This window comes from Plodia interpunctella, chromosome 26, assembly GCF_027563975.2.
Source record: "Plodia interpunctella isolate USDA-ARS_2022_Savannah chromosome 26, ilPloInte3.2, whole genome shotgun sequence".
Lineage (NCBI taxonomy): Eukaryota > Metazoa > Arthropoda > Insecta > Lepidoptera > Pyralidae > Plodia > Plodia interpunctella.
This window is the reverse complement of record NC_071319.1, coordinates 1,922,586-1,950,224: the sequence shown is the minus strand read 5'-3', so window position 1 is coordinate 1,950,224 and position 27,639 is coordinate 1,922,586. Positions and strand designations below refer to the sequence as shown.

The window sequence follows — 27,639 nt, the reverse complement described above, 5'->3', positions numbered from 1 at the left end:
GCGAGCGAAAGCTATCGACAAACTGCATACGGTATGTCGTTTCATCATTAGGTTTTTTTAAATCTATCTATCTTTTTTAAAACTTCTGTTCTCTGTCCAACGTAAAATCCGATAATTTTCTGTCATATAACTTCTCAGTTCTAGGTTCTAGGTTTACCTATGGTGTGGTATGGTTCGAATCCTGAACTTCAATTATTTTGATTTTGTTTATTTTTTATTGTTTTTTTGAAATCTTTTTTATTTTATTTTGTAAAGAAACATTCTTTTTTATACGGGAGAAAAGAAAACATGCTGATTTGAAATTTTGCCAGTTTATAGGTACGGAACGACTTCTAAAGGTTTTGAATATATCTTTTCTTATGTTTTTTTAATTTAATTTTGTATATGAACATTTGAATAAATCCATTTTCAACATTATTAATTCTATTATATTCTAATTATGAAATTAAATTAATATTGGACCATATTACTAGCATTAGTGCGTTGTATCTTGATGGAAATTAGTAATTAAGTAGGTAAGATGATTTCTGATAATTATGGTTTTACCCGTGATATTATCCGAGCGTCGGGACCGCCGGTATGGGTAGCTAGTATACATATAATATTTTATTACGTCAACAGGAGGCCTACATGTACAGTCGCATACATTAATATGCATACAAAATATCAAAGCACGTGACTGTACATGTATAACAAAACCCACCCTAGCTTAGCGTTATCTAACAAACGTATGCGACCCAGTTGTGGATAACGGGGTCGATGACCCTCGCGTCGTACTATGTTTACGTTTTGGGCTGGCAGCCAATCTCCTAGCCAACACGCCCAAGTCGGGTTGTTGTAGGCTATATAAAATACTAATTGCGCCCCGGAGCTTCGCTCCCGTGGGAATTTCAGGTTAAAAATAACCCTATGTGTTATTCCAGGTTATATTCTGTCCGTGTATCAAATTTCATAACAATCGGTCCAGTAGATTTTGCGTGAAAGGTAACAAACATTCTCACAAACTTTCGCAGTTACAATATTATAGTAGGATGTTGTCAAGTATTTTTGACAAGATTTTCTAAACTGTCCAAGTTTCGGTCGTCTTCGAATGTTAACGGTTGCATTTATGTACGTGGCTGTGAGGCCACGGGGCCCGAGGTCAGTGTTAATAATAAACTTTCAACATTTTGAAGATTCGTCTGTGAGTTTACAGCCTGAAGTAAATCCTCCTTGGGAATATATGTTTGCTTGTCTTGTTAACCAAGGAGCTTGTGATAGGACGTCGTCAGTCGTGATCCACCCGTTAAGTTCATCTGGTTGGACCACGGGCACTTTTTCTTTTTCATTAATTCAAGTATATACAAATGATTTTTGACTTCAAAGTCATTACTACATGTACAGTTCGTTCCGAAATGCCAGTAGTTTGTAGCTTGTGAGAAATAACTATAAATATAAAGATTGATGAGAAAAAGTGCCTGTGAAGGTCTAATTTCTGAATAAATGATTTGAATTTGAATTTACATTTACTACTGTCATAAAGTTAGACCTTCCGCTATATAACTGTGAAAACCGTATCAAATTCTATTCAGTAGTTTTTGCGTGATACGCGACAGAAATTTTAAAAAAGATAAAATGTTTGGGCTTCTATTAGTCCCATAAAGATCCCCCATATGTACAGACATAGCCCACTTACCGTTTTATTATATTTATAGATGAAAATAGAATATTCATTCCACATTGGTCCTTGTTATGACCGAAGGGCTTTTCTTTTATTTTTAGCATGAATAAAAACAAAACAAATTAAAAATCTAAGTTACGACCTTTTTATGTTACGTAAACACGCAAAGGGAACAGAAATATAGTAATTCAACAATCTAAAAATAGGTTTCGGTAGAACGACTTTTATAAACGTAGATTAGTTACTGTTTAAAAGTTTTCTATCTCTGCTAACTATTCTATCCTAATCCTAACTTCGTAACTAATATTATAAACGCGAAAGTAATTTTGTTTATTTGTTTGTCCGTTACCTCTTCACGATCTATCTACTCGACCAATCTTCTTGAAATTTTGCATACACTTAGTTTTTAGAGTACGGACGGAGAAGGACTTATACCCTATTCATCTTGGACTGAGACAAAAGGTAAACAAAAAAAGAAACGAGAAATTAACAAAAGCCAAACATTTAAGTAAGCGACATGACTCCATAAAACAACAACAATAAAAAATTTAACATTAACAGAAAGTAAGAACAAAATTAACAAAGGAATGACGAGAAATAATGATTTTTTGTTCAAGGTTTGTTTACCTTTTGTCTCAGTCCAAGATGAATAGGGCATAGGGTACATTTCGTCCCGGAAAAATTGTAGTTACTTTTGTTTCATATGAACTTGTGAATAAATAAATATAATATATCCACGGAGGTCGTCTTAAAAACGAAACTTACTTTGAAAGTATAAACACAGCGTCGATACAGTCGTATTAGGACCGACGTCATTGGCGGTCGGGGCAATCGATTTCCTCGGTTTGGGCGGACGAGATTCGTTTGGACTGTAATTACGGTTCCAAACTCGAATACATGTCGACGTAAATGAACGTGCGTTGCGTAGATTTGCACTTGAGCATTTTTGAACTTAACGAATTACCATCAAAATTGTTGTTCTGTTAAAAGTATACTATGTGTTAGGTTATATTCTACTGTGTACCAAATTTCATAACAATCCGTCCAGTAGAAAAAAAATATTTTTTCATATCATTAACAAATTTTAATAACAATATTTTTTCTTAAATCTTAATCAGAAGCAACGCACCTTGAAACAACTTTCACGGCAACAAAACAATGTCCGATTTGATATTCATACATCCAATTAAACCACAATGTCATTGGTAATGAGCGCGAGTCTACTAACAGCACTCAAATTGGAATTAGTCCATATTTGGCCGGCGACTTCAACCTCGGACCGAGTTCGAAGCATGTAGGTTTTATACACAGTTACACGCAGTTGACAGTGTGATATAGTGGACTTCCTTTATTCGCATAATATCAGATTTTTAAAATATTAGATAATCAAAATAGCAAATTCTCAATATATAACCCAATTTGGACACATATGTCAGATTCTCAAAATATCAGATGCGAGGACTCCTTAACGATCGATCAACTTTTCCATGCCAGAAACAAAAAATATTTCCTTCCTAATATACTATAATGAGAATAATAAACTGTAAAACATCTAATTAATGAAACTGTGTGCGTATTGCGACTTTGCTATTTACATCTCACCATCATCAAGTCGATCCGCAATGAGATGCAGTTAACCAATCACAGTGCGCCATTGTGACGCAACGTCATGTGATCGGTTCAATGCGTCCCACTTCAACTCGATAGTGAGAAGTGAAATGCAAACCCGTACTCACCCCTCTAATCAATTAAAGTGACATTTAATGTATTTGGTTGTTTAAAAGATATGTATAATGCTATGCACGTTTTACCCAGACAAACAATTTGTAGTGGGCAATATTTTTTATGCAATGGACATAATAACTACGAAGATAACTCTCAGATTGAGTCGTAAATGTTTTAAATAACAACACTGATTAAAAATCTATTTGTTTGCAGAGCGCGTCAGAGTCTTCGGCGGGCGCGGGCGGCGGCGCGGCGGGCGGCAGCACGCGCGTCTCGTCGCGGTCCAGAGCTTCGGAGGAACCACATATTGGTAAGTAAAGAAGGTATACACTTACGGAGCACGAAGTACCGGTTTTCATTTCACTTCTCACTATCGAGTCGTAGAGAGACGCAGCGAACCAATCACTAGACGGTGTGGTCACAACGGCGCACTGTGATTGGTCATCTGCGTCTCACTGCGAATCGACTCGATGGTACGATGTAAATAGTAAAGTCTCACCACGCACACAGCATAGCGTTGTTATTTCCGTGAAGCGCAACCCTTTCTTGAATCATTTCTTAACTTCAAGCCAGCGCTTGGGTTTGCCCCTAATGCCAGGACCAGAGATGCTCTTATAGGATTAGTGATAAATTAATGTTGATTTATGCAAAATCCAAACTTTAACCAACACAATAACAAAATGGAAGAAAATAATAAGAAAAAATAGACGTGTCACTTTGCCTTTCTTCCTTACCGAATGTGTTATTGCTTAAAACTAGTATTAGATTTCAAGCGGCGACTTGGATGAGTTTTTTTTTTAATTTGATAGCAAATTTTTATGCGGTGGTTCTTAGATATGTTTGATCAAAATCGGTTTAGCCGTTCAAAAGTTGTAGCGAAACGAATATTGAATAAATGTGTTTTTTTTTTAAATTTGTCTAACAAATAAACATGTAATTACAGGAAAGTACAAGCTACTAAAAACAATCGGCAAAGGGAACTTCGCGAAAGTTAAACTGGCGAAACATGTCCCGACGGGCAAGGAGGTCGCCATCAAGATCATCGACAAGACACAGCTCAACCCTGGCTCACTGCAGAAGCTCTTTAGAGAGGTAACATTTTTATTTTGCTAGCCTGTATGAATGAATGAATGAATAAAAAATCTATACATATAAAATAAGACACTGAATGACTGACTGACGTATCAACGCACAGCCCAAACCGCTGGGTCTAGAAACTTCAAATTTAGCACGTAGGTTACGTGTTAAATGTCTTATGTGGTCTAGGGTGACTAAGAAAGGATTTTTCAAAATTCATTATCTTAGGGGGTAAAAACTTAGAAAGGAGTTTTCAAAATTCATTCTCTAAGAGGGTAAAAACTAAGAAAGGATTTTTCAAAATTAATCCTCTAAGGGGTTTAATGGGGGTTCAAAATTTGTATGGGGAAACTAGATTAGTGGCTCTTGTCGGTGGGGTTCTCTCCATTAACCTCTTGACGTTATAAGAATTAAGACTACTTTTGTGTCTCGTTTAGTGTCCATGAAAGGTTTGTAAATCTATTCCCAGGTGAGGATAATGAAGATGCTGGACCACCCGAACATTGTGAAGCTGTTCCAAGTGATCGAGACTGAGAAGACGTTATACCTCGTCATGGAGTACGCGTCGGGGGGCGAAGTGAGTTTGTTTTAAACAAATTTGTACAACACTCCTAACCCTCATTCTTAAAAAAAGTTAAAACTGTATTTTGTTTCGTCCTTTCAGTCATATATTTTAAAACTAACGACTAGCGACCAGCCCCGGCTTCGCACGGGTGCAATATACAGTTACATATACAAAAGTTAAACTGCATTTTGTCTCGTTCTATCAAAGTAGTATGTTTTAAACTAACGACCCGCCCCGGCTTCGCACGGGTGCAATATTACGCATGTCAAAGTAATATATTTTAAACTAACGACCCGTCCCGGCTTCGCACGGGTGCAATATTACGCATGTTACATATACATTTTAAAGATGTAATCACACGCAGGGACAGACAGCGGGAAGCGACTTTGTTTTACTAAATACAACCGGGACGAACGGCCAAGGAGTTATGATAATAAATTTTAGTGTGATCGACCATTGTGAGCGTCTTAAACGTCATTGTCACAGGTCGAGCGCGCCAATATTATCCCTTAATTGTTTACGAAGCTGGTGCCCTCGTCACAGCCGAAAATATAACCGGGTTAAAATTAAAATAAATTGTTTTTATTATTTTATCAGCACTTGATAAATTATACCTGATCTTGATGCCATTTCTAAATTTCTATTACATATATTTAACGTATAAAAATCAATAGGCAAATAACATACAAAAATAACATAGGTATGAAAAGACATTCAGTATGGAAATGAATGCATGATAATCAAAATTACTGCAGCGCTGTTCACTTATCCAATATTATTATTTTGGTAAACAACATCCAATTTGTTTGCGACAAACAACTTGTTTACACAGATTGTTTTGTTTAGCCCGTGCTGTGGTCTAACTAGGAATATTTTGGGGGTCGAATTCTAGTATAATTACAATCAATCCATGTTGCCCAGCATAAAACTCTATGGGGGGCGCGTCAATATTATATCTACCTACCCTAACATATTGTTCTTTACCGCTTGGTGAAAAACATTTTTTTTCTAATACTACGATATGGTTATCAAATTAAAGGGCTCAAGCAGGCGAATTTTGTTTTTAAATTTTGGCTTGTTTCAACAATGTTGTGTTTGTTTTTCCCCAGGTGTTCGACTACCTGGTGCTCCACGGCCGCATGAAGGAGAAGGAGGCCCGGGCCAAGTTCAGACAGATCGTGTCAGCCGTGCAGTACTGCCATCAGAAGAGGATCATACACAGGGACCTCAAGGTTACAACAAATATTCCATTTTGACAAGCTTTCATTTTGTTTCACCTGATGTTTGTCTGCGTTCGTAGTGTCGTTAGCTATTTGCATCTCACTATCGAATCAATTCCAAGTGAGACGTAGCTGACCAATCACAGTGCGCCATTGTGACGCGACGACAACCACACCGCAATGTGATTGGTTCGCCGCGTCTCACTTCGGATCGATTCAATAGTGAAAAGTGAAATGCAAACCCACACTCCGCCCTCTGTTTATAATCTACTCTTGTGAAATTTCAACTACTAGACGTAGTTTAGACTTAGAATTAGACTTCATTTAAACTGCTCCACTGCTAGGGGAGCCTTGTGGTGAATGGGCCACGACCCACCACGCGGGCCCATTGTGAATTGGCTGGTTTTAACGACTGCAAACACAACCGGGACCAACCGCTTGACGTGATAAACACAACCTGATGGTGCGCACAGGATCGTCTTCCAACGATGGAAATCCCCAACAGTTTACAGCACGGACTAATGCTCTTTGTAAATTATTAACAATGTTTTATTCCAGGTTATATTCTACCTATGTACCAAATAATCCGTCTAGTAGATTTTGCGTGAAAGATATGCACAATATCCTGACATATATTCGTATTTATATAATTGGATTATAAATTGATATGTTATGTTTTGTCTGTCTCAGGCCGAGAACCTTCTTCTAGATGGTGAAATGAATATAAAAATCGCAGATTTTGGCTTCTCAAACGAGTTTACTCCAGGCGCGAAATTAGACACATTCTGCGGTAGTCCGCCCTACGCTGCGCCTGAGTTGTTTCAAGGTTTGTTTATCTATACTATTATTATAAAGAGTTTAAAGTTTTAAGAGTAAGCGTTTGTGAGTTTGTATGTTTGAAACTATCGAACTGATTTCAATAATTCTTTCACCATTAGAAAGGTACATTATCCAAGATTATATAAGAAAAGATATATTTTATCTCAAAATTTCAATATTTAGTTTTAATTCATTCGAGCGAAGTGGCATGGTCTCTATAGCTTAGAAGTTAAGAACACTGTCCCGGTAAGGCAAGAGCTGTGGGTTCGAATCCCGCTCATTTCCAGATTTTTTAAAATCTTTTTTAGGGTTCCGTACAAAAAACGAAGCCTTATAGTGATCATTCGGGTGTGTCTGCCCGTAGGTCAATCACAGCCAAATTTTGAAAACAAAATATATAGTTCATTGCTTGTAGATTACAGAAAAACCTTGATTATTTTTTTAAATAGTATAGTGGACAAACGAGCATGCAGTTTGCATGATGGTAAGCAAACACCGCAGCCCGTGGACACCGGCAACTCATCTCATTATTATTTTCCGAATTAATTAGCATATGTAACATTTATAACAAAACCATTTCAAATAAAACCTTGAAAATTGCAACACATACAAAAACATGTTAAAGTAAACCTTGAAAATTAAATTTTTGGGAAAAAATAAATCCAGGCAAGAAATACGACGGTCCGGAAGTGGACGTGTGGTCGCTGGGAGTGATCCTGTACACCCTGGTGTCGGGGTCGCTGCCCTTCGACGGCTCCACCCTCAGGGAGTTGAGGGAACGAGTGCTGCGAGGGAAATACAGGTGACACATGCTTCGTTTATTTATTTATAGTGATGGTATAGAGAGGCTGGATTTAATTTTAACTATAGTAAATGACACGTAGCGTTGACAGCTTGCTGAAATGTTCGCAAAGAAAGTTTTTGGTTCGAAAGCTACTTTGAATAAATACTATATGTTTGTGATCATAATCATTATATCGAGTTTGTTATTGCTAACACTGGTGTCAGATTTTATTCAAGTCGCCTAAAGGCATCTGACATGACTACGACTACTTACCGCCATCTAGTGGCAGGTAGTCGCAAACACACTACTGAACTAACCTGTCAACCAGTGTGCAGGTTTCCTCACGATGTTTTCCTTTACTGGAAGTATGTGGTGGTCTATGAAAACTATTATACATATGAGTCAGATTGGTATATAAACTCATGTGGCACGAGTAGGATACGAACCTGAGAACTTTCGATCCACAGGCGGGCGCCTTAACCATTACACCACCCCCGCTTCAGTTATGCTTTATGAATGATGACTGACTGAATGACTTCTTAGTAAAATTTGTAGAGTTTGTTTTTATAATTTCGTACCTTTTGAAAATTGATTTTCACAACCAACTTGTAAGTCTTCGCATAATGATCCAGCTGCATTGTTACAGTCTATGAATTATCACAACGATCGTGAACATATCAATTTTATCAAAATCACGCGTGTGTTTCACAACCGTCTGACCTTGTCAACTGTATTATTGCAGAATACCGTTCTACATGTCGACGGACTGCGAGAACCTGTTGAAGAAGTTCCTCGTGCTGAACCCGGGCAAGCGCGCGTCGCTGGAGAGCATCATGCGGGACAAGTGGATGAACATGGGCTACGAGGACGACGAGCTGCGGCCCTACGCTGAGCCGCTGCAGGACTTCAAGGACCACAAGCGGATAGGTGACTGTCTGATTGTAATGTAACTAGTGGTGGACATGGGCCACGAGGACGACGAGCTGCGGCCCTACGCTGAGCCGCTGCAGGACTTCAAGGACCACAAGCGGATAGGTGACTGTCTGATTGTAATGTAACTAGTGGTGGACATGGGCCACGAGGACGACGAGCTGCGGCCCTACGCTGAGCCGCTGCAGGGGGCCTACTATCAACTCTTACACGGAAATAGTTCCGTACCATCGAGTAATTTTTTTGTACAAAATACATTCATACAAAAAACTTACTCTATGGTACGAATTTGTGACTCATCGCAAATTAACTCTTAAGAGATGATGGTGATAAGCCCCCAGGACTTCAAGGACCACAAGCGGAGAGGAGACTGTTTGATTCAACTTGATTCTGCTGGGGATGGCTCGATTCAAGCTTGAATCTGGTTTGATTCGATTAGATTTTCCGTATTTAGTTCGATTTACCATTTGTCGTATATAACCTATACGGTGACCTTTTAACATCAAATGTGCCGAATGCCTGTGAAACCTGTTTGGTTGTATAAAAAGTTACGGATCTTAATTCTTCACGGTTTTTCACAGATAATTTCTGAAAACTACTAAAATCTAGTCCACCATTGCAAATATGTTATTTTTAAATATATTTATAGTGATTGACACACACACATGAAATAAATACAAAGGCTATTTAAAATACAATTTAAGTAAAATACTAAAGTATTTGCCAAAATTGTGTGTACGATTTATTTTTATGCAGCTGCACCCACAATTTGCGCTTGACAATATGCATAATTTATTTTTCAATTGTCAATGTGTATATTTAATGTTAAAGCTAAAGACACACGCACTTATCGGTTGACAATGAAATAGAAATATTTTGTACATGCAATGTTTAAAAATGTCTATCTACTCCGTTGAAAAATTTTAGGTATTAACTGCATTGATATAATTAAAATAAATAAAGCTATAGCAATGCCACCAGCTTTATCAGATCACAGAGCTATATATATACACGATATACTAACAATTAAAAACTGTATACAATGGTGTAGTAAAATTTTGAAATTATTATATCGTAATGTATTGAAGCTAATATTGAAAAAAGTTATTTATAAAAATGAGATTTTTGACACAAGCTTTTATTGTTGCCAGATAGACCTTATTCCATTCAATAAGTGACAAAAATATCATGTCCGTGCTGTAAACTGTTGCGGAGTTCCCATGGAGAACACCATCAAAATCTAAATCAAATCATTTATTCAGAAATTAGTCCTTCTCACAGGCACTTTTTCACGTCATATCCTAAATCAGGTCATGCTTATCACATGCTTATAATGCATTGTCATCCAAACTAAACTCGTGTACAAAATTTCTTGAAGATATCTGCTTCAAAATTTAGTTACAAGATTCCACCCGAGAAATACATTGCAAGTTAAATAAAAGCTTGTAAAAATAGGTCAAAATGTAACCGTTATGTACAGTTTGTATGATTTGTATAAACATAATATATAACAAGGTTTTGTATTCCATGCGTTGCTCCCCTTGGCACAGCGCAAGTTGGTACGTTTTACATTCTATATTCACATAGAATGAATTAGTAAATTTATAAAATTCTGTCTTGTTGATTTTCTCTAATATTGTAATTATTTTTCTTTTTACTTTTATTTTATTATTACCTAATAAAATACTACACTACACTTAGTTTTGTTTATTCTAGCTTCTTTTATTTTCGATGAGACAGAATTAATAGTGACGTCTTGAGCTTTTTGACTGAATATTTGTCATAGATTGTCATAGATATTTGTGTGCAATGTCTAGTATTATGTTTAGTGCACGTGTTTAAATACAATTATAAACATTTTTAGTTTGTCTGCAAATTGGTTTTATATAATACAAATACAAGTTTAATTTATTTTTGCTTTGTAATTAAAAAGAAACGCTTGCAAAAATTTGCATATAACTTATTCATGAGAAAATATTAAAACAGAATTTTAAAACAATTTTTTTTGTGAATATACATTTTGCCGTATTGACGATACACGGGAGCGATCAAAATTTTTATTTTATTATTAATCTCATATTTCTAATTAATATATGATAATGATATATTAAAAATATATAATAGTTATAGGATTCTCAAATTAAAAAAATGATAATTAATCTAAATTTTTCTTATATTTAGTCTTCTACTTGATACTATATGATAACACTTGATTTATTTAGTTTTGACGCTATGGTTACGAAAGTCAAACTGACAGAGCTACAGTCATTAAAACATAACTGTTGTTCTTTTTTAGCGATAGATGGCATGTTGGTTACGTCGAATGCTTTTAGGCGTTTCATAAAATAATGTCTTATATTTCTCAGTAGAATTACAATAAAAAATGTAATATAATTATTTTAGGCTACAATGTCTTGATGAGCATGTGTGTGATGTGTTAGTTGTAGACGATCTCGGTTCCATTATCGTGTTATAGAAAATCCCGATAAACCCTGTGTTTCTATAATATGTGTTTGGTTTGGTTCGAATTGATTTCACATTTCTTTTATAAAATAATGTTACAATTTGAATATTTGATAAAATATCGATTTTTGAAATTAATTGGAGCCAAATCGATTTTTTTTTAAATGTATTACGTAGGTAGCTATTTAATTGTAGTGGGTACCTTCCTTTATATACTTCAAATCCATTTTGACACTATGCAAGATGACTATTCTGTTAAATTTAATAATTATTGTATGATATGACAATAATAGCAAACTAAATATAATACTTAAAAGAATCCGTAAGACATACAAATTAATAAGTTATAATTTGGAATGAATACGATTTTTTAATTGTAAAAAGAAGTAACTTTGACTTAATTTTTATTACTTCTTTACTCAGATTAATTTTAACTTTGATTTCATAATAATATATAACATTTAAACTAATTGAAAATTTTATTATTTTAAATCGGAATTGAGATATTCTTTTATTTTATTTGAAACAAATATTAACCTGTCATCGTGCATGGGTACACGTTTTTTTTTCCCACAATTTTTTTACCGATCTAAAAGTTGACGTTTTCTCCCTGCAGAGGCGCTAGTGTGCCTGGGGTACAACAGACAAGACATCGAATGTTCGCTGGCGGAGGCGAAGTACGACGACGTGTTCGCCACGTATCTGCTGCTCGGGAGGAAGAGCACTGACGTCAGTACATTTATATTCATTTATATATCGCAGAAAAGTTGCTGCTTTAGACCATTTTTCGTAGTGCATATATTTTATAGTAATTAATTAGTTATAATACAATGATCAATGGAAAAAAGATTACATAAGATCTTATTTCAATGTATAAAATAATCATAACTAATATCGTAAATGCAAAAGTAAGTTTGTTTGTTACCTTTTTACGCATTATCTGTTCAACCAATCTTCTTTAAATTTTGCATAGGTACACGTAGTTTGATGTATGGAGAAGGACATATAGAAGGACTAGTTAAAAATATATGTTAGGTTAGGATTTATTACTTGTGTCGGTTACAAAATAAATTGTGATAGATTTATATTATTTTCTATAGGCGGAATCAGACGGCAGTCACTCCAAGTCACTTTTTCGACGTGACATTTTTTTACAAATATATAGTATGTTTTGATGGCCGTTCTCAGCCGGAGTCTGACGGCAGCCGCTCGGGCTCGTCGCTGTCGCTGCGCGGGGCGCAGCCGCCGCCGCCGCCGGCGCAGGCGCAAGGTCAGTTTTTATATGTTTATATCACTGTCACACGCAGCTGACCAATCGCAGCGTGCCATTGTTTTTGCCGCGAGTGAACAAAATCACTCGTATGAGTGACCACAAGTCTGCAATATGCTTTTTTGTAGTAACATTACCGCCATCTTTCTTTTGCAGTGGTAGGTAGATACTTATATTCTTTCTAGCTGTTGAAGTCCCACTGCTGGGCAAAAGTATTTTTTATGAATCAGAGGGTATATTTACAACTTCAAATGTAGATGGATCTTCCCATATTAATGACAACATTTTAGCTGTGGTGGGGTTTAATTGTGCCGCCATTTGTAATTTAAATAATTTATAAACTTTTATTTCAAAAGTTTTATTGACGATATTTGTACATAGATTTTTATATTATCGTTAATAAATCAATAACTATGAATGTAAAATATTAGCTTTTTAAAAAAACTTATTTGGGAAAAGAACGCGTAGATTCTTTAAAATAATATTATTATTTTTTAACGCTTTCTAAATGCTTGGTAAATACAGCTTTCGGCCCATAAAAATTTTCCAAAAAAATACAGTATATTATATAATTTTTGTGTGGGTCATTGGTAAAAAAAAAACATTTTCATTGCGTACTTCTTCATATTTTGATTGAAAATCAAAAGTTTCAAGATAAAATGGTACAATCATTCTCGAGGTAAAATCTAGGGGTGGCTTTAACTAAGGGGGTTGTCATGTTATTGTCATCAAGTGCCGTATTCTATCGCGCGATAGTTCCTTCATATCGCTTCATATTATTGTGTATTTGTGTGCTTTTATGCGTGTTATGTTTGCCGATCCGAAGAAACTAAAAAAAAATTGAGTTGTTAATTACTTAACTTACATATTTTGTATTGGTAATAGGAAAATATTTTTAATACATAATTTATTCGCCCTTTTTATAACTTAATATAAAAATATAAGTTATCAGAATGATTTAATATAAAAGCTAAAATTAATCGTGATTCTATTTTTTTTTTATATAACTCCATTTAGTTTTGAATCAGATATGTAGTTGAATAGAAATTGGCGTAAAATTAGATTTATTCTGAAAAATCTTAATTCCCTTCGCCATATTGGGTTCGAGATGACGTCACGTTTGTGATTAATCGAACGATGTCACGAATCTCATGGCGGCTTCCGTTTCAGCGCGCAAATCCATACAGACAAAATGATTTCCAAAGCATATTCTTCGGTTTAATAAAATCGAAATGAAAAACATTCATAAGAGTTTCTAAAAAAGGGTATCTACATAATACTGAAATCGAAATAAAACATTGTTATACAAGAGTTATGTAATACCGGTATTGGATAAAAATATTATATAATACAAACCCTATAATGTAATACCGGTACTGGATAAAAAAGTATGATACTATTCCTATAATAAATAAATATATTAGAACAAATCACACAGATTGAGATAACCTCAAAGTAAGTTCGAGACTTGTGTTATGGGATACTAACTCAACGATACTATATTTTATAATAAATACATATATAGATAAACATCCAAGACCCGGACCAATCAGAAAAAGATCATTTTCCATCATGACCCGACCGGGGATTGAACCCGGGTCTGAACCTCTCGGTCCAGTGGCAAGAACTTTACCACTGCGCCACCGAGGTCGTCCAATAATATAAAACCGGTACCGGAGCGGCGACCGCACACAAATAGATGATGTACATGTGATGTGGGCAGGCGCAGGCGCGGGCGCGGGCGCAGGCGCGGGGTCGCCGTCGCACCGCGGCGTGCAGCGCTCGATCTCCGCCAGCGCGCGGCCCGCCGCCTCGCGTCGCGCCTCCTCCGGCGCTGACGTGCTCCGCACGCAAGGTACAGCGATCAATCAACTCCGGCCGCAGACATTTATAAATTTCATTCTAATTCTATGAATGACTAGAATTTCAGAAATTAAAACTTCACTGGCAATTTTTCACGTCAATGCTTATATTAAACAGTTATTTCTCACAAGTTACTGGCATTTCGGAACGACCACTGCTGAGAAGAAATGCCGAAACTCGTTTGAACAGTGTTGGTCCCTATCATTCCAGAGGGGCTTACCATTATTGTTGTTTCTGATAATATATCAAAGTACATAATTTACATAGTCAAAATATCAAAACAGGTTATGATTGTAATCCGAGTACTTGATAGAGTAGTTGATACAATGTTTTATCATTTATTTTTTTGTAACCGTATTAGAATTACACTCTCTCTCTCTAAATATCTGTCGTGTACACATTAAATATGAAACGCACATTTCTTTTTATATTTTCAAAATCCTAATTATACATTTTGAATTGAAGCGGTGGTGGTGTAATGGTTAAGATTCCCCCGCCTGTGGACCGAAAGGTCCCAGGTTCGAATCCTACTCGTGCCACATGAGTTTGTATGCCAATCTGACTCATGTATAGTAATTCATCGACCACCACTTACTTCCGATGAAGGAAAAACATCGTGAGGAAACCTGCACACTTGTTGATTATTAACTGGTGTGCGAAATGGAGAAGGCAATGGCAAACCACTCCATTAATAATGTCAAGAAAGTTGTTACGTGTGTTTCATTCTATGTAATGTAAACCCTCAGTCAGGAATATGACTATGAAAATTTATAAATTATTCATATTGCAGTATATAATAGTCATAGTATTTATTTATTGTACATTAATATTGTATGTGTTAATGAGACGTTACATGTGTATCACAAAACGTACAACGTCTAACAAAATAATTTATGACACAAATATTGTGTACACCAAATTACTTTTTAATTGGATAGTTTTCTAAGGGTGAGTTGCAACGTCAAATTTTACGTTGATTTTCACCGGCGCGCCGACAAATAGGCGTACTATGATAATGATTTTCTGCGCACGTCAAAGTTAACGGTGCAACTCGCCCTTAGAACCGGCGAGCCTATAGCGTAATTATTTTATGTACTTGCGGTTGTATTTGTGGAAAAACTAACAAAACACACTTCATCACTCATTAATCACCATCGCTTTAACTTAATGGTGTTAAGCTTTCATTTGAAATGCAATCAGGTTTTTATTTTTATCTCATGTAATATAAATGCTTTGGCTTATTTTGGTTTTTATTGAAATTCATATTATAAAAACAAAAAGTAAAAAAAAAGGCGCAAAAACTAAAAAAAATATCGAGCACGTATCGCGGTTTAGAAATAGTATATCAAGAGTAATCGTATATATAGGTATTTGAATACGTACAGTGTTTGCATGTCGTGTTGTGTTTGCAAAGTATTCTTGCATTTTGCACTGAAATATAATGATTTTCTCTGAAATTGACTGTACTTGTATAAATGTAATTAAATAGGACACAGATTTTTCGTCGATATGACCATAGCGTCGAGCTATTTTTGCAATTTATTGATTTCTAAAAATGAAAACGTATATGAATAATATAATAACATGTGGCCGCTCCAAATCAAAAGGGACCTTATGGCGCCCGGCACTTACGCCGTTATTGCCGTTGTTTTGTATTCGAATAATGGCAATAAAGACCCTTAGGTCTTTCAAAAGGGACCTTATGACGACTGGCACTTATGCCAGTCGTCATAAGGTCCCTTTTGATTTGGACGGCCACATATAAGTATAAAAATAATTAATGTTGTTGCAACAAAAAAATACCGTACAAGCCAGTTTCACAGAAAATCTAGAAATGGAATATGCAATTAATTCAGTATTATGTACACTGCAGGTAATATATGTTACAAATTACAGTTGGGACGACGACCAGTGCGGCCAATAACACAACCTCCACATCGACGACGACCACGTCTAACTTCAAAAGACAGGTGCGTTTTTTTTTTAATAACAAAAATTAGCAAAAAAAATCACTAAAAATATAAATAACAAACTATTGTATGTAACAGTATTTTTGAAATAATGGAAGAATTAATAGATAATTTAGTTTTTACAATTGTAAAAACGTATTTTTTGTTATTTGTAAATGAAATCTTCATTATATGAAAATAAATAATGATTTATTCATATTTAATGGTGGACTGGTTAAGAATTACATATGGTGTTAATTCCGCCATCTGTACATGTATTTTGTATAGTTTTTTAAATATGGTAAAATAAATACATTTCGGGAAAAATATCGGTATTTCAGTTAATATAATAATTTGTCATTCATTTACAGATAGGATATTTGTTAAACAGAATTAAACACTGTTTCATTATTATTTACAGAATACAATTGACTCGGCATCCATAAAAGAAAATACTGCGCGGATCGCCCAAATGCAGGTACGGACCATAAAAATTTATTATTCTAAACTAAATAACTATAATTCATGATAATTAAGAACACGTGTATGTATTTGTGTAATTATTGGAGGATATTTCGATAGATCATTCTCAATAAGAAGAAAGGACATTATTATTAGGTTCTTAAGTATATAGGTTCTTAAGTTTTCACATTGAGACCTTGTTTTTGAAAATGAGCTAGAAAATAGAGCGCTGCATTTGCGTTCGGAGTACTTTTTTTTACTTTTTACAGTTTTAACGACGTCGCACATTCTGTCCTTCAAGTTGCCTCATGAAAATAATATTAATACAGAGATTAACTATCGCCTCTTAATATACATATAATAATAATAAAAGTGTCTGCGTGTGTGTAACTTGGATATTCTCCTAGTAAAGTATTGTTCATGTAGAATGGCCATAAAGTTCATTGCTCCCACTTACCGATGATAGATATTGACAACATTCGGCTGCCATTTTGTTTGACAGCCGCACAATATATTTATTTGAAATTTGTTTTCTTTGTTAATTTTTTTGTTTAAAATGGAACCACAACCCGGTCCCTCTAATGTGGAAAAGCCAAGACTACAGTGGTTAAAACGTAAAGAGTAACAAACCAACACAGTTAGGAAGATAGAATTAATGTCGTGTACTTTTAAATATATGTTGACGATTTCTACTGTGAACTTGTATGACCCCTACCCTATACCAAGTTACCGTGTTTACACAATTTTGCGATACATTTAATATATTTCGAAACTGTCGTTTTTGAAATTGGGAAAACATAGTACGCAGGTGTCAGTGGACTTTATGGCCAATCTTATTGAATTTGACTTTAGTCGCATACTTTTTCTAATGTCAAAAACAAAATGTATATGGAGCTTGTGTGACAGCGGATTTTGAAGTCCAAAAGCATTTGTAATATACTTTAATGAGACCGACACATCGTGTTTGATTATTTAAATACCTTCGTACATTTTATTTTTTTGTCCAATAAGAATAGATTTTAAATATAAATAGCCATGTTTTACATTTTTAACTGAGGGAAGTTTATCTACTGAAGGTACAAAGTTCGACGCGGCCGACGAGCGCGCAGCCGAAGCTGGAGCCGCGGTCCCGCACTCTGACCGGCGGCGCCGCCGCCCGCCGCCAGCAGTTCGACACTCCACAGCCGCAGCAGCCGCCGAAGATGTCGCCGCCTCACGATGCACCCAGGTACGTTGATGATGTTATTTTTATTTTTGGCACAAACAGTCATTATAAGAAACGTTTTGACAAAACAGTGCCGAAAACTTATTTTTATGTTGTTATTGTTAATACAGACAGAATAGTGCCTACAGTACAGTAAATGTACAGTTTGGGAAAACAGACCAATATTCAGAATAGACAGACGGGAAAGTAGACTGATCGTTTCGGAGGGCTATGGACACGAAAGTGTCCACACTTTCTTTTGTTGTGGACTTTATAATCTAGGTCAATGACAAGTTACTTATTAGCCGCTATTAGGCTGGACTGTGATATAATTTTAACACACTTATAGACATGCGTTAAGAAGGAAACAAAAAAAATTGGTGGCAGCGGGGGAGTTTGTTTCGTTTTTGGTGGCAGCCCTAGCTACATACTGGACTGGGAGTTGAGCCCTGGATTGCAAAATTTCGACTTGCAAAGAAAAGATCTCAGATCAGTTCAGTTGAATGGTTACTGAATTGTTGGTGGCAGCTTCGAAATTTCATTATTGGGACTGTAAACTGATTTAATTGGTGTCTATAGAGTTCTGTATTTTAACTGAAGGCCGAAGCGGTATAGATGTAATAAATATGTGTCATCATAGTTTAGTTGAAAATTAAATATTAATGAATACTTTTATATATTGTAAGGTAATGTCAAATCACGAAAAATGAACACTTTATTGTATGAAATGAAATTTCGTTACTTTTATTTGCTAAGCTATAAATTTGGGTACGGTGTAAGCTAAAGCTATCGGCTAATATATTGCATTTAACTATTGCTAGATGTTCTGCTTTCAAATAAGACTATAATTGAATTTGGGGTTGTATGGATTTTAATTGTATGTAAAATCTTTAAAACGTTTTGGATTAAACTATATTATTTATTTATATTAAAATTAAATACTTTTTTTCTACATACATATATATCTATGTATCTAAATTTCGTAAACAAAGATAACGCATGAATGAATACTAACACAAAAATTGAGATGGGACGAGACTTCAAAAGAACCGAAATAAAACCGGAAATATTTTACAAACTCTCGTTTCATCACATGTAATTGGAACAATATCGTTAGTAAGTTACGGGAACTAACAGCATGTTTTGACCAGCGCTGTGGCGCCGGAAACAAAGAACGGATCGAGCAACGGCGCCGGCACCGGTAAAACTCACGTGAAAAGCGCCTCGATCTCGTCCTCGAGCGGCGCGCCCATACTCGCGGACTCGACGCCGCACAACGCCTCAGCAAGGGATTTGGCGCAGCCGCGGCCGAGGTACCAGCGCTGTTGTGGCATGGGAAATAAGGGGTTTTCGATTCTTTTGCTTGTTAAAAAGATATGTATTTGTTGGGGATTAAAGTGCGTTGAAAATATTGCTTCGTTGAAAAAACAACAAAAAATGTCGAACTTAATGATAATAGCATTAAGTTCCAAATGATAATAGCATCTTCCAGTTGAGATAAATTCATTGTTTATACGTACGGACTGCGTGGGAAATCTATTTAAGAAAATGTTTTCTCTATAGCTATAATAATCAAATTAAGAAAATGTAGCTCTATAATTATATTGTGTTGCATTTGATCGAATATTTATTTAAGCAAAGTGATCAACTAAGTGTCAGTTTTAAATCTATCTAGATACATACAATATGAAGAGTAGAATATAAACAAGGGTGCTATGTTCGTTGTAAAAATCGGAATTATTCAATTTAGTGTTGCAATGATAAAAAAGTAGTTCGTGAAAAATCCATCTTCTGTTGTTTACACCGACAGACCATGTTATAAATATTTGTAAAAGTATTGCAGTTTCTTTTACAATGCATACACTTTGCCTGTAAAATTTTTAGGTAAATTGAATTTTTTGTGGCAAAAGAATCGAAAATCGTCGTTTTTAGCGCCAATGAGTGGACACGGCATTAGCTATAGCTTGTGGCCGGTAAATAGTGGTATGGGCTGCCAAACGCACGCTGATGTTTATATGCTTATTTTAAATTGTACGGAAACCGGATTTTTTTGACCGAAAATAATTTGTAACATTTGCATTTAATTGGTTTTAAGATTCGTTTTGTTTCTAAATTTGAAGGTGAATTTATGATGTGATAACAAGTGATTTTCTTAAATTATGTATTTTTTTGTTGTCTGTCAGTTTTCTGCAATTTATTGATTTTTCTGATTTGTTGTATTTTTTTAAATATGTAATTTACCGGAATAAATCCGGTAACGCTTTACAACACTCGAGTATATTTTTCAGGTTTCAAGCTTCGTTGTGTTTTAAAAATTGATTAATTATTTGGAAACATATTTTTTCAGCAATTTATTTTTTAATATCTATGAAATATTTGTATTTTGCTTTGCTGCGTAGAGACTAACGCTTTGCAACATCATTTTATTATTATTATACTATATTTTTATATATTTATTGAAAATTTTATTATATATATATATAGAGTAGTAGTAGTTTTTAGACAGATAATATGATATCAAGTTTTATTAGACAATTTTCTATCTTTTAGCAGTAGATTAAGTAGATAAAATATGTTATAAATCTGTAGATACTAGATATTTAAATTTACTTTTTACGTCGTAGTGTTTGTATACTTCACGAATGCATAGTACGTATGGGCACAATTGATAAATAAATAATTATTCAAGACTGTAGCGTTAATAGAAATTCCAATGTTTTTTTTATAGTTTATTAAAATGTTGTTATATTTTTATTTAAAAAAAGTTTAGTTAAAAGGTTATCATACCTGTTGTCTTTTAAAAATATTGAATGTGCAAAATAAATTTCTGAAATTTTGTTTCATATTTTTTGCTATATGAATGAACAGTGTTACTGGTATCTTACTGCTATTTAACACATAATCTCCTAAAGAGTACTTGGGTTCATCAAAAAATTAACTTTTGTTCTATGACTTTTCGGGTTTCGTAGTTTTTTTTATTGCATATTAAAATAAAATCTAATTTGCAATTTTACACGTGTTAACTTGTATGTAATAGTCAAACAACACGAGATAGACCCTACTCCCGCGTGACACGCGCCACATATACCTACATGCGGCTAGCGGAATCAAATATACATGACACTACTGCAAAAATGTTGCCCGGGGCTACTTGTGGGAATTCTGAGATTAAATATAGCCTATAGCAATCTTGGATAATGTACCTTTCTAATGGTGAAAGAATTTTTGATTACCCGCCTCAAACACACAAACTCACAAAGTCACAAACTCTTTTTAGTAATAGTATAGATTTGTTACGTTTAGACAACTTTCGTAGAACCAAAGATTTTAGTCTCTATGTATATAAATTGCCTTTGGTAGCTTATGTGATGGATACCAATAACCCTGTATATTACAAAATTTTAGATTGTAATATATTTTAACCAAATTTTATTGAATAGAAAAACTTGCGAACTAGACTAAATGCTACTATATTTATCTTGTGTCACGATCCATACGTACAATAATTATCGTTAAATACGGAACCCAAAAAAAATATTGAAAGTTTAATATATATTTTTATGCGTATTTCCAGTTTAAACTCGACAACGGGCGGCGGCGCGGGCGCGACGGGCGCCGCGCGCAGGGACTTCCCCAACCCCTTGGTGTTCCCGAGAAATGTACCCTCGCGGTCCACCTTCCACTCGGGTATGTTCTGCTTCTACATACATCACTATTGACTGTCAAATAGTAGATTATAAAACACCAAGTTAGTAAAGCGATGTGTTTTAGACGTAGCTTTAAGTTTTAATGGACATTTACTTCGAAGATGAAATGTCGTTTTACTGTAGAGGTGTCTTTAAGTTCATTTTCGTCTGCAGTGACCAATATCCGTCCTTATATAAAGCATCAATAAAGAATAATAATTGAACGGGTATTTTTTATGAAACTCACATTATATTCGCGATTTTTATTTTGATTTTTTACAATTATTTTCGAAAACAGATATTACGTCAGTAATTGTCGATGTCAGTTATTGGTAGTCATAGATTTTTGTTAGCAAAGGACATGTACCGTCTGTTGTATGTTTGTATATCCATTGTAACATTATAAAGAGGAAAGATTTAAAATTGTATTTTTGTCCGTAATGAATAAACTGGGTCAATTTTGATGAAATTTAGCATGGACATAGGCGAATCCTGACCGAGTGACATAGTTTGACATTATTATGGTTTATGTCCGAGCGAGACGCTAGTAAAATGTAAAATAAATATATTTATCCAGGCAGCAGTATAGTATGGTATGGTTTTACTCGAGCGAAGCCGGGGCGAGACTCTAGTGAAATAAATATATTTGTTTAGTTATTGCATTGTTCTAATAGGCATGTGAGTAGCAGTGCTGGATATAGAGGTAGAATTATTATGGAACAATTTGATTTTTATTTTATAATATTTACTTTATTCGATTATTGTTACTAGTTGTTCACCGCGAACTTAGAACACAATATGTTTTTGATGAGTTTTTAGAAAATTGTGAATATTTCAAAAACGACTTAACCGATTTTGATGCCCCACGAACTTAAAAATTCTATTGATAAATCCTATATACCTTTTAAATTTCATCAAAATCAGACCAACCAGTTTCGAAAGTTATCGCGTTACAAACATACAAAAAATGTATTTTTGACCCGAGTGAGTAGAATGTTAGACACGAGGTCCTGTACACACACACATCTCGTACACAACAGGACAGACGCGGACGCGCGGAGCGTCGGCCGGCGGCGCGTACGGCGACGGCGGGTCTCCGCACCAGGCGCGGCCCTCCTTCTTCTCCAAGCTGTCCTCGAGGTTCTCCAAACGGTACGTAGTCACGGCGCGCGGAATACCCCATGTGATTTTTATTCTTGAACAGTTTCTGTTATAATGATAAATTATATTATTTTATATAGGATTCTAGATTAACTTTGTTGTGAACATAAACAGGATGGCCGAGCTGTTAGCTTACTTATTACCGATTATAAGCTGTCAACTTGTTTGTTCATGATTCCTTTGCTGACATTCATTACCTCGATTTTTAATAGGCCGGCCGGCCTATATTATCTGTGTAAAAACGAGGCGCCAATTTTTACGTTGTATTGTTGATAGAGAAGTAATTGTAATATTTTTAATGGAAAAACTGTAAGTAAAAGACCTCTGTTAATGATAAGGTGTTGTGAATACATGTTAATGAATGACACCAAATGGTTTTGATTTCTAATGATAATCTGATATTTTGATCCGATGCCACAACTCTTGTGTGATCGCAATTTAAATGTAATATAATACCCAGCAATACAGTTCACAACAATACAATCGGCGGCAATTGTTTTGACAGAGAAAAATATTTAAAATTAGAACAACATTTCAGACTTCTTTGTCTAGTGCAATCTTGATGGCCAGTGCTGTTGATTTACTCTACATTATTAGTATAAATCGTGGACATTTTTATATAATAAAAATGTTTTTTTTTTGTGGCAAGTTCTGTGATTTTATAATTTTTTTGTTTTTTTTTATCGTGAACGTTCATATGATATTATTGTTTTGCTTCCGTGATGTAATAAATCAGATAAAATAATAGTAAAAACGTTTATTTTCTCATTTACAAGAGTAAATCTTATAAAATTGAATCCTAAAAGCTAGGTTACTTATATTTAATAAATAGCATTATGCGATAATTTAAATTGCGTCTTTATCAAAATTATCACTAACTTTTAATCATGTATGATTTCATAGTACGGATCCTATATAAAATTTATAGAAGTAGCAATTTTTTTTAATGCCATTTTTGTTAAAATCACGTTGGGTATTTCGCTAATTGACGCCATATTCATAAACATTCAAGAATGAAAACTGGGACTATTTTTTTATATATTTGTGTTTATTGTTTTGACATACATTTTTAATGTAATAAATAATTTTAACTTCCAATGATTTCCCTCTTGAATATTTTTATTTTTATTCCTAACTACATAAACTTTTTATTATCAAAGTATAAATAATTATATGTTATGTTTTAACCATACCATTCTGAGCTGAGGCGCTTTCAGGCTACATCTATTAGATTCACACGCATTTATTTCAAAAAGGCTTTTTGTAAATAACCTCTGCATATAATACTAAAATTCGTATCTGACGTAATCCATTTAATTTAATTAAAAAAGAAACTAAACAAATATTCATATATTTTGAATCATAGGTAAAAAAAGAAATATAGTGTCATTATATTTTTTTTTTACAAAATGCCTTTTTCATAAGAATTTAGTGAACATAGTGAACAACGAGATTCCACTGCCAAGCGCTATGTTAGCTGTCACGGCTTGCCTTGCACTTCTATGTTTCATATCTCACTGTCATATTTAGACTTGCGTCATAGTATACTGGCGGCCGAGTGGAGCGATCAGTGATTTATTTTACTTTTTTTTTTTGTTCAAAAGGGTTGTGGAATAAGACTCGTATTTTTTTAAATTAAATTTTGTCGAGCTCCATTTTGATAATATAAAAAATAATTTGAATTAGTCACTTCATAAAAAAAAAATACTATTATTTGCTCATATTTGTTTCCATAATTTTGTTTTTCGCACAATTGTCGGATTTATATATGTATATATATATATTTTTTTTTGAGGTGACTATATCAAAATGATTCCCCAATTAAATTCCTAAGGGGACGCTCTTTAAACTTTTTTATGTAAATAATAATGAATATACCATTCGTAACACACTGTCTCTAACTTGTCACTTGAATTAACCCTGTCGCTGTCTCGTTTCATTTCTGTGTGTTTATTTCACTGTCTGAATGATGGCCTAATGGTCTCCCTCAAATGACTTCTGCGCTCCATTTTGTTTATTTTTTTTTTTCTCGCGTCAATACAGGGGATGCACGATGCTAAAACCTCCCAAAACTCCTCTTCAGTAGACGTACGCACTTACCGATTTTTAAAATACTATTTTTTACGAACAATTCGCGGCTCTTTAACGATCTTCTAATAATCGAATATATAGTTTTTATTGCAAACCTGATTTACGTGTTTTTTTTTTTCGAAACCAAGACGACCGTCTGTAGTGTAGAAATGAGCATGTTGTAATCCCCTACCTTTTTGAGTATGATATGCTATTTTAATTTTTGATTTCGCTAAAATTTATTTGCTGTGGCCTCTGTGCCTGTACGCTTTGAGTGTTGTCCGTAGTGCTTTTTTTTTTATTAACGAATAGTGACGCGAAAGGATTGAAAAACAGTAAGTATCGGTTTTAGCCTCGACGGCGAGAGAGATGTATTTTGAAATCAAAATTCAAAAGTCTCTCGTGCATCCCCCGTGTTACGATGATTAAAAATTTTTTTTTTTTTTACAATCTTCCCCCACTCTAACCGTGCGCTTGTACTAATGACGACGGTCGCGAATATTATTTAGATGACGTGTAACTATTTTTGCTTTTAGTCGATCCACAACCCTTTTTAATTAACGTTAGTGTTGCAACGTGACGGTTTTATTTTTCATACCGAAACAAACAAATGGAGGGAGTAAAGTGTATTAGTATTGTGCATCTGTGTATGATCCGGCGCGAGAAAAATATTTCAGGGTTGCCATATAAACATTTTAATTTTCACATTTTTATATAAGCTATAATTTTAATAAAATATATATTTATCGTGTCGAATAAAAATGGCAACCCTGTGGCGAAACAAGTGATTGAAGTGTAGTGCCGAAGCGAGAAGAGGGCGGCGATTCGGCTACTATACAGTCGTCTCGCTCACCCGTTCCGTTGTATGCAGGTTGAATCAAAACCCGTGAGCTGCGCCGTCCGAAGACCATCCGATTCTCCGAGTCTATCATATATATAGAGTAATGGAACGGCGTGCTGTATTATCTGTTCAAAAGTTAAAAAGTAAATAGTACTGAATGTTAAAAATAATAATTTTAAATATTCGGAATTGAAGTCTTAACAATGCAATTTTGTTCTTTTTTTTTTTGTTATTCTATTTCATTTCTTGTAAATTAATGTTAAATACTTGTGTCAAATTACAATAACATTGTATAGTTTATAAATGTCAACAATGTATTAAATATGTTAACAAACGTTTTAGTACAAACAGTGAACAGATAATATCACACGTTACTTTATTGATGTGCATTTTCGAGTTGATTGTAAAGTTTACTCGCTAGCTGCACAAATATGTGTTATAGTTTATGAAGTTAAGTGTTAACAACAATTGATTGGTTTATAAATAGCAAAAGTCCATCCTCATTGACTTTATAATTATATCGGAATCGTATAAAAAAATTGAGCGACGCCAAAATCTGTCTATGTGTTATATTGTTGAAATAAATGTTAATACACAAAAAAAAATACAAATATTTATAGATAGTTTAAAATATTTGGCGTGGGTAATATCGCGAATGCATATTTGATTTGGAGTATATATCAGATCGTGATTTCAGATATATAATAATTTGTTATTTACATATTTTCAATGTTTTAAAGCTATAGTCGTTCCATCGTCCGTGTATGAGTTTTATTTCAATTAATAACACGTAGAGGAGTCCTAGTCCCGTCGCTTGTGGCATTTCATCTTAGCTATTAAGAAATTCGATTTTACGAACGAATTATGATCTACATTCCAGAGTTCCGCTTATTTCTTTTTGTTTTAAGTTCACAAAAAATGCACAAAACTCTTAAAATGTTTTTGGTTTGCGATAGGACTCTGCTTAAAAAAAATTGACTGAAAATAATATTTTGTATATTTGTATTATTATACACACTATACTTAGATATTTCAGTGACATTTTCCCTGTTGCACGTGGACCATTGTTTCTAAAGGCGGGCGTAATTTTCCAATGCCTTCTTGTTGTTAACTAAAATATTTTCCTAGATAAATTCTAATTGACATAATGGTCCACAAAATACGCAAATATATTTAAGGAGTGAGTGAGATATATCAGTATATAGTTTAAGTGATTGTTAGCGTTTAAGATACAGCCCATCCTAATAGCTTGGTACAAATACTCAGTAGATGTTACCATAAGAAAAAATTTAGGCAGCTGTGTTGTTTTTAAGGGGATATGATCAATCTTTCATGGATTGCTCATTTTCGGAACTATATATATATATATATGTTATTTGAATCATAATTCATAGTGATTGAACACTTTTTTTCATTGACAACTTTTTCACCTTGACACAAAATTTAAATAAGTATATCTTTCTCAAATTGATGTTTTCGAATGAAGGTTTCGAAAGTAATGAATCCCCAAATAAAATTGTACGGAATAAATCCGTGCGATTTTGTTTTAGATGTCACGTTCTTCCAGCGTTTCAAGCGTAAAATGATCTCCGCAATATAGCAGCAATCACACTGCCGGCTGTGTCCACACAGACACCACGTTAATGTATTACGTAAATAGACCTACAGGCTGGTAATCGATTGAAGAATCAGTGTATAGATGTTGGACATTTAACTCGCAAACTTAAAAATATCAAAATGTAAGGTAAGTATAACAAACACTTCTTAGGATCGAGTTAATCCTTAATATTTCTTTCTTTACGGCGTCAAAAATATAATCAAAATGGAAAATATTCATATAACATGATCACTTTCTGAAAACTTATCGCAAATATGAGATTCCAGGATGTG

At 34.4% G+C, this 27,639-nt stretch overlaps 1 protein-coding gene across 1 annotated transcript in view; it reads left to right on the top strand.

Annotated features, from left to right (window-relative positions):
- The window catches only part of LOC128681027 (serine/threonine-protein kinase MARK2-like), a 79,672-nt gene that overhangs the window by 39,778 nt on the left and 12,255 nt on the right, over window positions 1-27,639 (top strand). The window contains exons 3-18 of the mRNA XM_053764543.2: window positions 3,599-3,695; window positions 4,329-4,477; window positions 4,932-5,039; window positions 6,137-6,259; window positions 6,938-7,073; window positions 7,733-7,868; window positions 8,593-8,777; window positions 11,860-11,972; window positions 12,432-12,513; window positions 14,237-14,368; window positions 16,273-16,346; window positions 16,747-16,803; window positions 17,864-18,015; window positions 19,143-19,304; window positions 21,566-21,678; window positions 22,718-22,829. Of these exons, the coding sequence (XP_053620518.1) occupies window positions 3,599-3,695; window positions 4,329-4,477; window positions 4,932-5,039; window positions 6,137-6,259; window positions 6,938-7,073; window positions 7,733-7,868; window positions 8,593-8,777; window positions 11,860-11,972; window positions 12,432-12,513; window positions 14,237-14,368; window positions 16,273-16,346; window positions 16,747-16,803; window positions 17,864-18,015; window positions 19,143-19,304; window positions 21,566-21,678; window positions 22,718-22,829 (1,931 nt within the window). The remainder of the gene's footprint in view (window positions 1-3,598; window positions 3,696-4,328; window positions 4,478-4,931; window positions 5,040-6,136; window positions 6,260-6,937; window positions 7,074-7,732; window positions 7,869-8,592; window positions 8,778-11,859; window positions 11,973-12,431; window positions 12,514-14,236; window positions 14,369-16,272; window positions 16,347-16,746; window positions 16,804-17,863; window positions 18,016-19,142; window positions 19,305-21,565; window positions 21,679-22,717; window positions 22,830-27,639) is intronic.